General features: G+C 51.6%; 1 protein-coding gene across 24 annotated transcripts in view; it reads left to right on the plus strand.

Annotated features, from left to right (window-relative positions):
- Jade2 (jade family PHD finger 2) overlaps nucleotides 1-12,773 on the plus strand; it is a 45,890-nt gene that overhangs the window by 2,107 nt on the left and 31,010 nt on the right. For 23 of the 24 annotated variants that reach the window (XR_007979942.1, XR_007979941.1, XR_007979946.1 and 20 more), the window contains exons 2-3: nucleotides 6,997-7,054; nucleotides 9,597-9,691. Coding sequence is in view for 6 of the 24 variants with exons in the window: in XM_052197344.1 (XP_052053304.1) it covers nucleotides 6,997-7,054; nucleotides 9,597-9,691 (153 nt within the window). In the remaining 18 variants the exon portion in view is untranslated. Of the gene's footprint in view, nucleotides 1-5,234; nucleotides 5,445-6,996; nucleotides 7,055-9,596; nucleotides 9,692-12,773 lie in introns of those variants that run through there. The other variant, XM_052197346.1, reaches the window with a different exon arrangement.

Consider the following 12,773-nt stretch of genomic DNA (forward strand, 5'->3'; position numbering starts at 1 on the left):
CCGGCGCGCCTCCAGCTTGCGTGCCTGCCGCCTGCCGCCAGGGGCAGGCTGGAGGCGCGCAACCCTCTTCTAATCCCCTTAGCCGCTGCAGCCGGCCTGTGTACTTTTTTTTTTTTTTAAACCAGCTTGGCCTCAGGCCTCCTGCTGGGGGGCGGGGGAGGGGCGCCGGGTTTCTTTATGCCCGAGGGTACATGGCCCTGGCTATCTGGGTCTCTGCAGATTTCCAAACTTCACCCTTGCCCCTAGCACTCCCCACCTCTTCTGCAGGATTCCGAGGTACAAAGTTTTACCCAGAGGCAGTTTGCAAGAGGCCAATGGGAGGGATTAAAGTTGTTTTCAGAGAAGTGCCAGAGGGGTTAGGGATGGGCGGTGGGGGGGAAGAGGGACGGGGGGGGGGGGACATTTTTAAATGAAGAGTTCTGAGCCCGGAAGAACTGTTCGGATGCTCCCTTAACATATTTGCAAACAGACCGGAGCTTGGGAGCTCAGTTCTCCTCCCAGAGTGGAACTGCCTCTCCTGTCACTGGTAAAATTCCCAGTAGGACATTTGGCAGAAGATCCCGGCAGAGGGTTGCCAGCCAAGCCTGGCCCTGTTTCCTGGGTTCCAAGGGTGCTAACTTCTTTCCCCTCTCCGGATTTCTCCCCACCCCACCCCCCTTAGGGCCCTAGGCGACCACACCAGCCCTCCAGGCCCTCCTGTCCTGTCTTCCTTGGGCGGGTTGGGACTCGCAGAGCAATCTACTAAGTAGGCAAGGAAAATAAGAGAATGAACTGTAAGGGGGGAAGGAATGAGTAATAAAACTGACCCAGTCAAGGAGAAGCTTTTATGTTTAGGCTATGCTATTTGCTTTTTAGGTCACAGGCTGCAAAAACAGGCTTTGATCCGAAGTGGGCGAATAATTTATTGAGAAAGTTTGCATGGTGTGTGTGTGGAGGGAGGGGGGGATGCTTGTTTGATCTGGAGCCCTCTCCCAGGTTGTTCCTAGTGCTGTTGGCTGCTGGTTTGAGTGGGAAAGCATTTGGTTCCACAGTAAATGCCTTTTAGAGGGGACTCCTCACCCTATGCAGCAGGACTTAACAGTGAATGTTGGCTTTGAAACTGTTTGGCCAAGGGTCTCCCCAACACTCTCGGAGATGAAGTGTTAAAGGGCAGAGTTGTTTGGGCTCTGGATACAGCAAATATTTCCAGAGTGCTCTCCCATCCAGCATGCTTTTCCCTTCCCTAAATTGCCTGGGTAAACAGCCAGTGACTCCTGTCCAAGAGGCTGTCAAAGATCCCAGCCGCTTAGTTCTTGTTGATAGTGTGTGTGTGTGTGTGTGTGTGTGTGGAGGGGGGGGGTCCCCAGGTTGCACTTTATTATCTAAGTGTAAGCCTTTGACACTGACTCCCCTGTGTTTGAGGCTGTGGGTAGGATATCCCAATTATTTACAACTAGTGTTTCTATTAGACTAGAAGGTGATTGGTTGCCTCGGGGACCCCCACCAAATGCTTCACCGTATGTGCGATAGGCTGTGTGGAGACCTTGTGGATGGATGTTTGGGTGGCATGAGAGGTTGCCAGGCTACAGTTGGAAGTGGGGGGGGGACCTTTGACTTGTCATGTCCCCCATGCGATGGGACGCTTAGACACTTAAATGGCAGGCCTTAGCTCAAAGCTTGGGCACTCCTGGAAAGTTGGTTCTGGAGCCTTAGGCAGCCCTCTAAGCTTCTGTTCAGAAATCTTCTTGAAGTTTGGAAAACTTCATCTGTGCTGAAAGCCTTCCTGCAAACGTGAAGCCCTTTGACCATGGAGTCAGAAAGCCGAGGTTTGGATGTAGTTTCCAGCTGAGGTAAAGGCACCATAGGTTTTAGTTGACTTATCAGTCAGTGGGGTTGATGATAATAATGCCTATCTCTATGTGAGCATGGGAAGGAATAGGTTGTATTAAAAGACTAATCCTGGGTCTAAGGATGCAGCTGATGGTCAAGCACCTAACAATCCCAAGGCCCCGGGCTCTAGCAGTGTAATGAAAAGAAGGAAATAGAAAGAGAAAGCCTAAAGTGTGTGGTAGCACAGCACACAGTGTTGCCGCTCTATTAATGAACTGAGGGGAGCCAGTACATTGTATGCACTATGGCCTTTGATCTATGAGCCCCGGGTTAGGCCAGAAAGCCAGCTCTCTTCTCTGAAGAGTGAGCATCTAACAGGTGCCTGTGGGCAGCTAGACTTAGGAATGGTCCACTGAGATTTGCCCTGTGGGACGAAGAATAAGGTTGAGGAAGTATTGAAAGATAAATTAGGGAGAACCCATCACACTCTTGGGATCTCCTTGGTTGGGTTGTGGAACTGGCCTGCGTGGTAGATGATACTGTAGGCACTGGAAGCCGGGGCCTGGTTGGGACACTGAGGGAGGCAGTGGTGTGGCAGGAGAGAGATCCAGCTCCTTTCAGGCTTGGAGAAGTAGAGTTGACAGTCACAGACAGCAGCCCTCTTGCCCTGTGTGCACAGAATCATTTTTTGTATCTGCAGTTATTGTCCCTGAGAAGGCATTAAAGTTAATGAGAGATGGGAAAGAGTGGGGCTCTGACCCCCGTTTGAAACAGTTTAAGAGTGTGTGAGTTCTTGTTTTCTGAACGTCTGGCCTTCCCTGCACAAGGAGGCTCTGAGGACAGGTTTTCCAGCCGAAATATCATTAAATTGTATTAGCATCTTATTACACACACGCCTTTGCGGTCTGCCTCAGACAGGGAGAGTTTTTGTTTCTCCGGAGAGATTGTGTCTGGAATGGTAAATTGCCTGCTTGAAGGCCCCCTCCTCTTTTTTTTTTTTTTTTTTAAAGGAGAACGGAATCCTGCTGTGTGTGTAAGGGCAGGCCTGGTGGCCCCTGGAGAGGAGAGACCGGGAGGCCAGGTTGGGGTGTTGTAACTACCCCAGGGAGTGGCTGCAGTAGCTGGCCTGAAAGACCCACTGTTCCTAGGGTCAGCTGGGAGGGCGTTAATGGAGGCCCAGGGTGTTTATTTGAATTTATTTGCAGAGACATCTTTAAAAGAGACTGGCATTGGGCAGTGGTGTTCTAGGGCCAGAACTTTGGGGGGGGGGGGGCTCAGGCCTGTGGCCTGTGCTGCCAAGAAAACATCTGCCACCAAATTGCTGCCCTATTACTGAGTTGACATTGGTCAGTAGCCAGGAGTCCAACCAAATAAAGCTGCCTGGAAAATGTGTAGGGTCAAGACTGGGAAGGAGGACTGTGCAAACAGGAGGGAATCTTGGGCTAAGGTGTCAGTTTCTGCCAGTAGCAGGCCAGCCAGCTGGGTTGTGTGGTCCTGACACTCCACGAGGGAGGGACCCGTAGTGTGTTCAGCACTCCCCCATTATACTGGGAGCAGTGTGAGAGTTCCTGGCATTCACACAAGGAGCTAGCCAGACATGCTCTCTACTCATTCCTGAGAAGGACAGTTGGCAAGTAGCTCAACACGCTGATGCGCATGCGCTCTGAAAACAGGGGAACGGGGCAGCTCATTTCTCTAAATAGGGTAGTGGTCAAAAACCGACACCGGCAGCTGGCACAACTTGTGCCCAGGTCTGGAAGCAGGAAGAACCTTTGCCTTGGAAGAGGAAACCAAAAGAGGCTGTAGCTCCTTGGTGAGGTCTTGCCTTGTATGGATGAGGTCCTAGGTTTAGTCCCCACTGTTGCAAGAGCGATGCCACCGTCCTGCGATGTAGGGAGGATGGGATCATCCTCGTCGCTGTGACCTTTAGGGAGGCAGGGTCCGGATGGGTTTAGGTCTTGTGGGGATATGGAGATCTGGCCTTGGGTCAGCTGGAAGCCTGCGAAGGAGTTTACAGGGTTGGGAGTGAGGTAGGATTTAAGCTTGGAAGATCTCTTTGGGTGCTGTGTGGAGTTTGGATTCTGTGAAGGAGGTAGTGAAAGGGAGGAAATGAACTGAGATGGGCCCAGGTGAGAGGCGACATGGGCTTGGACCAGTAGGTTGAGTGTAGTTGGGAAAATGGGTGTGTTCAGGACTTTAGGAGGCACAGAGCCCTTAGGCCGCAGCTACACTGAGGGCATGCTGGTTACTCACAGTTACTCACAAAGGAGAGCTTCGTGTGTGTGTGTGTGTGTGTGTGTGTGTGTGTGTGTGTGTGTGTGTGTTTCCATACTGGGGTTGGTATCACAAGTGCAGTGAAGCCAGAACAATGGCAAGAAAAGACCTTTCCTCCCCCACCCCACCCCCTTCCCTTCTCCCTCTTGCTCCAGTCCAACTCGCTCCCACCCACCCCCTCTCCGGCCCATAGTTTTTGTTTGTTGTGGGCCACCATGTGGTTGCTGGGATTTGAACTCAGGACCTCCGGAAGAGCAGTCAGTGCTCTTAACCGCTGATCCGTCTCACCAGTCCTAACAAGATTTCTATCTTTCTTTTTCTTTTTCTTCTTTTTTTTTTTTTATTTGTTTTTAATGTATGTGAGTAACTGTAGCTGTCTTCAGACACAGCAGAAGAAGACATCAGATCCCATTACAGATGGTTGTGAGCCACCATGTGGTCGATGGGAATTGAACCCTGGTCCTCTGGAAGAGCAGCCAGTACTCTTAACCGCTGATCCATCTCTCCAGCCTGTAAAGGCCTTTGTTGCTTAGACTCTTCTTTGCGGATGGATTACAGGACCAATTCTTATGCCTCTCGGAAGTCAGTGCCATGTGTCCGTGAAGTCACCTATTGGAGCAGAAACTTGGACTTGGGAGAACGGGGAGGGGTGTTAGAGAGGGAAAACCTGAGGCCAGGCAGACTGAGCAGCAGCATCATACACACGGGTTCGCTGCCTTAGGCCGTCCACCCCTCCTTCTCTTGCCAGTGGGCCAGGTGATTTGAGAGACTGGGGCTGCCTCATTGATGAGGCTGAGTGTTGGACTACCGGCTGACAGGTTACTTGTTGGTTTCTGAGAAAGGACTCAGTAGAGTAAGAAAGGTGTGGTCAGCTGTGGTGACTGCCTATGCTTTTCAAGGGGCCAGCCCCTACAGGACTGCGCGTTCTGGCCCAAGGCTGCCGAGCACCTACTGGCGAGTGTCCGTAAGGCGCCTCAGCCATGCCGCTGAGCTCGGTCTTCATACTCACTTACTCATTCTCTCTCGCCAGCTGATTCCCGCCAACAAATGTGTTTAGTTTGGCCCTTTCAGGGTGTTCTTCAAATTCTGACTCAGTTGCCAGCATTTTAAAGTTCTGGAGATGTATGGGGAAGTCAGATCCAGTTTACCTCCTGGGAGGAAGTACTTCTTTGCCAGCATCTCTGGCCTTGTGAGTGTTGGGACTCAGATTTGACCCCCGGCACTCCTAAACCCACGGCCCCTGCTCCACCTCTTCCTGGAGTGGAAGTCACGCCCGGGCACTTGTGCATGGCTGGCTACTGCTGAGCTCTACCGACAGGCCCCAGGCAGCTGTTAGTGTTGCACGAGATCCTGGTTTGGAGGTACTGTTGCCCTCTTTGCTGAAACAGGGAATTGTGGGAGACATTGGGTTGGTGAACTTACAGTCACACAGTGATGGGGCTAGGTTGGGCCAGGGGTGGTCTACGGCCAGAGTTCTTTTCAAAGTCATCCTTCCTCAGATCCTGGATGTCACAGAGCGGTGACAGTTTTGGTTCTGGGTTCCCTCTCTGCTGCAAAGAGGTCATGAAGTCCAATGGTCAGAAATTGGGTCTAAGTCTGTTACAAACTCTGTCACCTGGCCCCTGAGGCTCCTTTCCCTCATGTTTTAGACTGTTAAATTAGAGAGACGCAATTGGCATAGCTGGCAAGGGCTGTCCTAGGAGCTCCCTGGGGTCCTTGTGTGCTAGAGGAACCTCCAGTCTGCCCGAAGGGGCGGGGCTCCTGATTCTTGCATTGCTTGCACTGCCTTGCACTGCCATGTCTCTCAGTTCTTTGCCCTTTAGGAAACACTGGGCAGCAAGCAAACTCCTCCCATTCTAATGGGGGGGGGGAGACCATGGGTAGAGGGCTCCTCACTGAGGTCAAAGGTTAAGCAGGTCCCTTCTGAGGTCTGGGTGATTGTCCTTCCTACTTGGTGGGTAGTATTTCAGGGTCTTCGTAGCACTGTGGGAAGATAGAAGCATCTCGTAGCTTGACAGGAGCAGGCTAGAGATGGAGGACAGTAGGTGTTGAGAGGCAGATTGTGATGCCTCCTCCCTAAGAACTAGCACTGAACAGGAACATGGTGGGAAGCACCCTGGACCGGGTATTAAGTTGCTCCAGGCAGTCTCCTCCAGGCTCTGCCTTTCTGGCCTTCTGCAAGACCTGAGGAAGAAGAAGTGGGTAGGCACAGCCTTCCAGGCTCAAGAGGACTCTTTACCCAAATTTCAGGGTAGCCTCAGGAATCAGACCTCACACGCTGGCGTTCAGAGTTCATCTCCGTTTGTAATGGAGTGGCAGGCTTCTTCCGTCAGTGGGCCTGTGCTCACGAAGCAGTCAGGGACTCAGCGCTGTGGACGAGGGTGTGAGGGAGCTGCCCTTAGTGGTTTAACCGTTAGATGGCACAGGTGAAATACAGTAAGATTGTATTTTACCTTAGGATGGACCCACGGCCGCATTTCCACACCCCAATAGCCACCATGCTGAGGATGGGCCCTCAATGGTGGCTTGTGCCTTACATAGAAGGAACTTTCTTATTTCCTCTTCTCTCTCCTCCCTGTAGGGAGGGGAGCACTTGCTCAGGAGGCATCTGCAGTGGGTCATGCCTTCTGACCTGCTCATTTCTTTGAATGGGAACTGGGACTTGAGTGGTCATTGTCACCTTTCAGTTTGTTGCCCACTGGCCTCCCTGCAGTCCTCTGACACCAATGGACAGACTTCTGTTTGCCCGAGTTCCCTGGGGCCTCCTTTCCCAAACACTGGCTTTGTGGGTGGGGAGAGAAGGGATGAGGCTGGAAGAGAGGCGGGGCTTGTGCTTTCTCTGCATGGGAGTGTGAGCTGAGGGTTTTCCCTGATGTCTGGGAAGATAATATCCCTTCTTGCCTTTTGTTGCAGATGGAAGAAAAGAGGCGAAAATACTCCATCAGCAGCGACAACTCTGATATCACTGACGGTAAGGCCTTTCTACTTGGCTCTGCTGGGACAGTGGTTAAGTAAAGGTAGCAGCAGGCTCAAAGGCCTGGTCAGAGGAGGCTGACTTTCCATTCAGCTCAGTCCAGGGCCACAGGGGTAAAAAGCCAAGTCTGTTCTTCTGCCCCTGAGGTGGTCAGTCTTGCCCTTTTCCAAGCTTCACCATTAGTTCCCTTTCGTCTACCGCCCTACCCTCTAGGTAGGCCTTCCTCTCCTTGGAATAGACTAACTCTTCTCAGAGCATTTGCTACTAGTTGAATCCTTTAGCTTCTAGAAGTCTCTACAAAACACATGAAACCTGTTGCTCTTTATTGTTATAATTAGTTAATTGTTATAAATAACTTCCTAACCGGTGGCAAAACCTTGATCAGAGGATTCTTGTCAAGTTCACTGTGCTGTTACCAGCTAGAATCTGGCACACCGTAGGTGTTCTGTAAATGTTGGCTAAAGAAATTAAGGAAGAAACCCAGCTGTCTAGGAAGCAGTACGTTCTAAGAGGTAGATTTAAGATAACGGGGTGGGTGTGTCAGTTGGATGTCCTGAAATGGGGGAAAGGTCCCATTGTCAAAACGGGAATGACATTTTGGGAGCAGAGAAAAAGCTGTGTGTACAATAAGAGCTTTCTTCCTAGTTGGTGATAAAAAGTAGCCATTGTCCAGTGGCCCAGGAAGCCATTCCTCAGCCTGTTGGATTTAGGCATTCCATCTTCATGGGCGGAAGGGGCGTGCAGCCAGGGAGATCCTATCTTGAAGTGGCTACTTTTGTGGAGCCCCCTAAGACGGGAGCCACACTACTGCGGAGGCAGAGCCTGGAGCCCGCCATCTCTAGACCTGGTAGACTAGCGGCGTCTGCCTCCCTACCAACCAGGGCGTTGATAATGCCCAGCCCTGTCTGCTTCTAGGCCTCATTTGCTGCCCTGTGGGTCTGGCTATGGTTGTAGCCCATGCCTCCCTCCCATGGATCCCTTTTGCCATAGGAAGGGATCACAGTATCTAGAGTTGTGTGGCCGCCCATTTTCCACTCCTAACCTGCAAAGTCATGTGGCATCTGGGCATCCGAGCCACAGAGAAGCAGCAGGTCGGACCCCAGACTTGAACCTGTTTGCTCTCCATCAGCTCCCACCACGGTCCCACCATGACTGTTAACTACGGTGCTCCTTCAAAACCTTGGCTCTGGAGTTTGTTGCGGTGGGGCACGTCTTTAGTCCCAGCACTTGGGATGCTGAAGCAGGTGGATCTCTTTGAGGGAGGTCAAGGCCAGCCTGGTATCCATAGCAGGTTCCAGACCAGCCAGGGTTCCATAATGAGGCTCTGCTTACAACCAAAACAGAAAAACCCTCGTCTTCCTGGTCCTTCTTGCTGAGGCCATTATCCTATCATCTAGCAACGACCATACAGTCATAGCTAATTGAGGAATCCCTTTGGGCCATACTAAACCTATAGATACGGTATCCTTTGGTTAGCCTCTAGAGAACAGGTCATATCCTTTTAATCAGCTTCACATTACTGTCATGTAAGGTTATTAACTTACGAAAGGACAGGTTTCCCTGGCCCACAGTTTTGGGACTGTCAGTGCATGAGCAATTGGCTTCTGACACTCTGAGGTTTCAGGTTCTAAAAAAGCTGCACTACCTCCCAGTGGCATTGTCCTGAGGACTAGGTTGGGGGGCTGGTGGATACCAGTGTTTCCTACTTCCCCCACCCCCAGGTCTTCCTATCTCAATTAACCCAGTCAGAATAGTCCCTCAGAGGCTTAGGCACAGATTAACTGGTCTCTTCTTTTGTTGTTGTTGTTGTTTGAGACAGGGTTTCTCTGTGTAGCCCTGACTATCCTGGAACTCACTTTGTAGACCAGGCTGGCCTCGAACTCAGAGATCCACCTGCCTCTGCCTCCCAAGCACTGGGATTAAAGGCATGCGCCACCACTGCCTGGTGATTAACTGATCTCTTACAGGAGGGTCTGCGGACTTAATCTTCTCCATGATTCCCATCAAGTTGGTATTTAACACTAACCATCTCGCACCCACCTCTTCCAGGCTTACCAATAGCAAATCATTTACTGGTGGTGGCCAGTAATCAGGAGACTCACTTGGGTCTAGCCTGGTAGGCTCCAGGTCTGTTCAGATTTATACTTCCTTCCCCTGCCCTACCCTGTTTCTGTAACCTGCTAGGGCACATCCAGGAGTGCCATGATGCACCTAACCTGGGACAGACTGGAGAGAGGGCATGGAATGTTCCAGCATTCCTTGACCCAGTAGGAAGCAGAATCTCAAAGAGGATAGGGACTTCTTTGGAGCCACAGAGACAGCTGATAACTGCTTTTGATTTAAGCCCCTTTCAGTGGTGAGTGAAGGAGCCTTTATATTTCTATTGGTCTGTGGAAAGATCGGGGCCCAGGGCTGGGACAGTGCCTCCCACCTTCTGATCCTACAAGCAGGTGCTCACCCTGAGACTTGCCACCCTCTATGTGGTTAGATGCTGCTTCGGACTCTCCAGGAGCCCTCATGGCCCGTCTTCTCTCTGCAGGTCACGTGACGTCCACATCAGCATCAAGATGTTCCAAACTGCCCAGCAGCACCAAGTCGGGCTGGCCCCGGCAGAACGAAAAGAAGCCCTCAGAGGTAGGTAACAGGTAGAAAGGTTCAGGGAAGGATGAGGTTGGGGGAGAGGCACCTGTGTGGACTGAGAGAAAGAGCTGAGTAGATGCATGAAGGCCGCCGCCACCTGTTCTTGGCGAAGGGCCCATGCCCAGTGCCAAAGGCAGCCAGTGTGGCAGGACGGAATGAATGGGGACACCAGTATATGCTTCTGACAGTCCTTTATGTGACCTGCATGTTAAGCAAGGTAATGCCTTCACCTCCTGATCTGCAAGTAGAGGTGTTTATGGCTTGTGTAGAGAGAGTCCTTGGTACGTGACCTCACAGCAAGCCCTTGCTTCTTGTGGTCAATGAAAAAATTGCATGTAGGGGCTTTATCTGTTCCCGCCTAGTACTTCACTGGCAATGTCACTGGGCAGAGCCCAGGCCCTTGGTGTAAATGTGGCTGTGAGAGCTTCCAAGGCTGTGCATTTCCAACCTGGTCCTTACACGTGTAGCTGGTGTAAGGACCCTGACGATGTGGATGTGAGGTCAAGGACCATGTCTTTTCCCAAGCTGTGCCCCATTTTCTCCTGTTGCTTTCCACTGGGCCATCTAGTTTTTAGCAGCCCCTGGATATGTATTTGGGGTTGGACTTCCAGTATGCTCTTAAGTGTTCTCCCTCAGAGCTTTATATTTTAAAAAATTGATTTCCTGCCTCCCAAGATGCCTTGCTCCGTGCCTTTTCCCTTTTGGGGGTAGGGTGGGGGGATTGGGATTGGGACCCTACGAGAGTGGTCTCCATTTTTCTCCCAAGTTAAAATAACTTGTTTAGTTTGTGTGTGTACACATAGGGACACTCGAACGCATGTGTGTGCCATGGCATGCATGTGGAAGACAGAGCAACTAGGAGGAGTTGGAGCTTTCTGCCATTCGGGTTTCCGAGGTCAAATTCCAAGGTCAAATTCAGGTCCTTAGGCTTGGCAACAGGCACCTTTGCCTGCTGGGCCATTTCAGTGCCAGCCCTGATATCTTCCAAACCTGGTTCGTGTGGTTGTGGATGAAGATCTCTCTGGGAGTGTTGTGAAGGGTGAGAGCACGTTGTGACTCTTTACCTCTTCCTTAGCTGGCTACTTGGGGGGAGAGTGTGCCAAATACAGCATGAGAAACAAAATACAGATAGGATCTTGGACGGCCCTGCCTCTTCGTGAATGAACAACATTTCATTCACCTTAGTTGGCCCTCCTTGTCCTTGGGGGTAGGAATTGCCATGCCCATTTAAGACCTGAGGCGGTTGCCTCTGAGAATCCAGCCTCTCTCTAACTTCCATACAGTTCTGCAGATTGGCATGAGATGGGAAACTCCAGAGGGAGCTATCTCTTCCCCTGCCCCGCCTCCCAGCGCGAGTGGGGGATGGGGCTCCCTCTCCACTGGCTGGGACCAACCCTGGGTGGAAACAGGTGTCAGCAAGGCTGAGAAGAAAGAAGAATTTGCATGGGGCAGAAAATTCCCCTGCCTCTTGGGTTTTCCAGCCCAGAGGCTTTGTACCTAAAAATAGACTCGAACCTCTCTGTAAGGCACCTTGTGGGGACTAGCTGTGTATAGCCCATGCCCAGAGCAGGAGCCCTGCAGGTGTGGCTGTGATGTCCACCCAGGAGGACTGAAGAGTCTTCCCTGCCTTGAATGGTAGCCAAGCCTCTCCTCCCACAGCAGGCTGGAGAGCCGCCTGAGAGGCTTTCCTCATCCCCTGAGTGAGAGGGTTGAGCCGTAGCTGGTATAAATTCTTGAGTTATGGTGGGGCAGAGAAGAAAGCGTCAATGAAAGCTTCCAAATGATTTGGCTCCTGGGAGGGCGGAGGGAAAAGCTAGCACTTGGCTGCAAGAGTGTGTGTGTGCTCTGATGAATGAACTGGAGGCAGAGGCCTTGCTAGTGAGCCTGCCTCTAGGAGGCAGAGGCTCCAGGCACCCTGACAAAGGGGATTTTTGGGAGCTCTGTCTGCCCAGGGCCCTATGGGATATAACTGCTAGGTTGGTTACACTATGTGATCTCGACTGAGGCAGAGTGGTTCAGAAACCCCCTTCTCTGGTGGCCCTGGGTCACTCTCTCTCCTCGGGTGGCTCTGCATGGGTCACTCTGGAGTAGGGAACTTGAGGCCCCAAAGTGCTTAGCATCGCACTAGTAGTGGGCATATTGTAAACTATAAAATAGCTGAGGGGTAGGATTAGGGAAGACTTACCCTTCCTTGTCTATCTAGGGTGTGCTGCTCTTCACCCTAACATGGACCAGGTCCAAAGAACACTGACCAAGAGTCAGGACCCTGGACAGGGCTGAAGTGAGCTTTCCCATATGGCTTTTTACCCAGGCTCCTCCCTGAACCAATGGGAAAGGGGAGTTCTAGTCTGGGTTAAGAGTCTGCCTTTAAGAAGTGAAGGGGAGGCTGGCAGTGGTGGCACACGCCTTTAATCCCAGCACTTGGGAGGCAGATGCAGGCGGATTTCTGAGTTTGAGGCCAGCCTGGTCTACAGAGTGAGTTCTAGGACAGCCAGGGCTATACAGAAAAACCCTGTCTCAAAATCCGTACCCCCTCCCCCCCCAAGAAAACAAAAGAAGTGGAGGGGAAGCTGGGAACCAAGAACCAAAGTTTCAGCCTTCTTTTCTTAGGCATTTGTGGGATCCCTTGTTCCTTAAATTCAGAAAGGGGGGGGGGCAGTCTGAGAAATTGGTACTGTGTAAATTCTGCTACAGCCTTGAAGTTGTCTTGTGTTGTCTTGCCCAATAACGTTGGCATCTTAGCACTTCATCCTTCATGGGTCAGGGCTTCATAGACTCTGAGGTAAGTTGCAGCCTGAGACCACCTTTGATAGCCCAGCACCAGCCCTCTGCCTCGGGGCAATACTTAGGTGGGTGAGGACCTTCCTCCTGGGGAACAAGCCGGAGTTCAGCCTTAGTTTCTCCAAGTAGGACTCCAGACTTCTTGTTGCCAGAAAGCTTCTTAAGTGGGACGGTATCTAATTGAGGGCCAGTAAAGGGCCTATCTACCCCTTCCCCCTGGCTAGTGACAGGTTATCCCCATGACACACACCCTTGCCATGGACGGGTTTTCTTCTAAGCCAGAGTGCACCTTGGG

The sequence above is a fragment of the Apodemus sylvaticus genome, chromosome 10, assembly GCF_947179515.1.
Source record: "Apodemus sylvaticus chromosome 10, mApoSyl1.1, whole genome shotgun sequence".
Taxonomy (NCBI): domain Eukaryota; kingdom Metazoa; phylum Chordata; class Mammalia; order Rodentia; family Muridae; genus Apodemus; species Apodemus sylvaticus.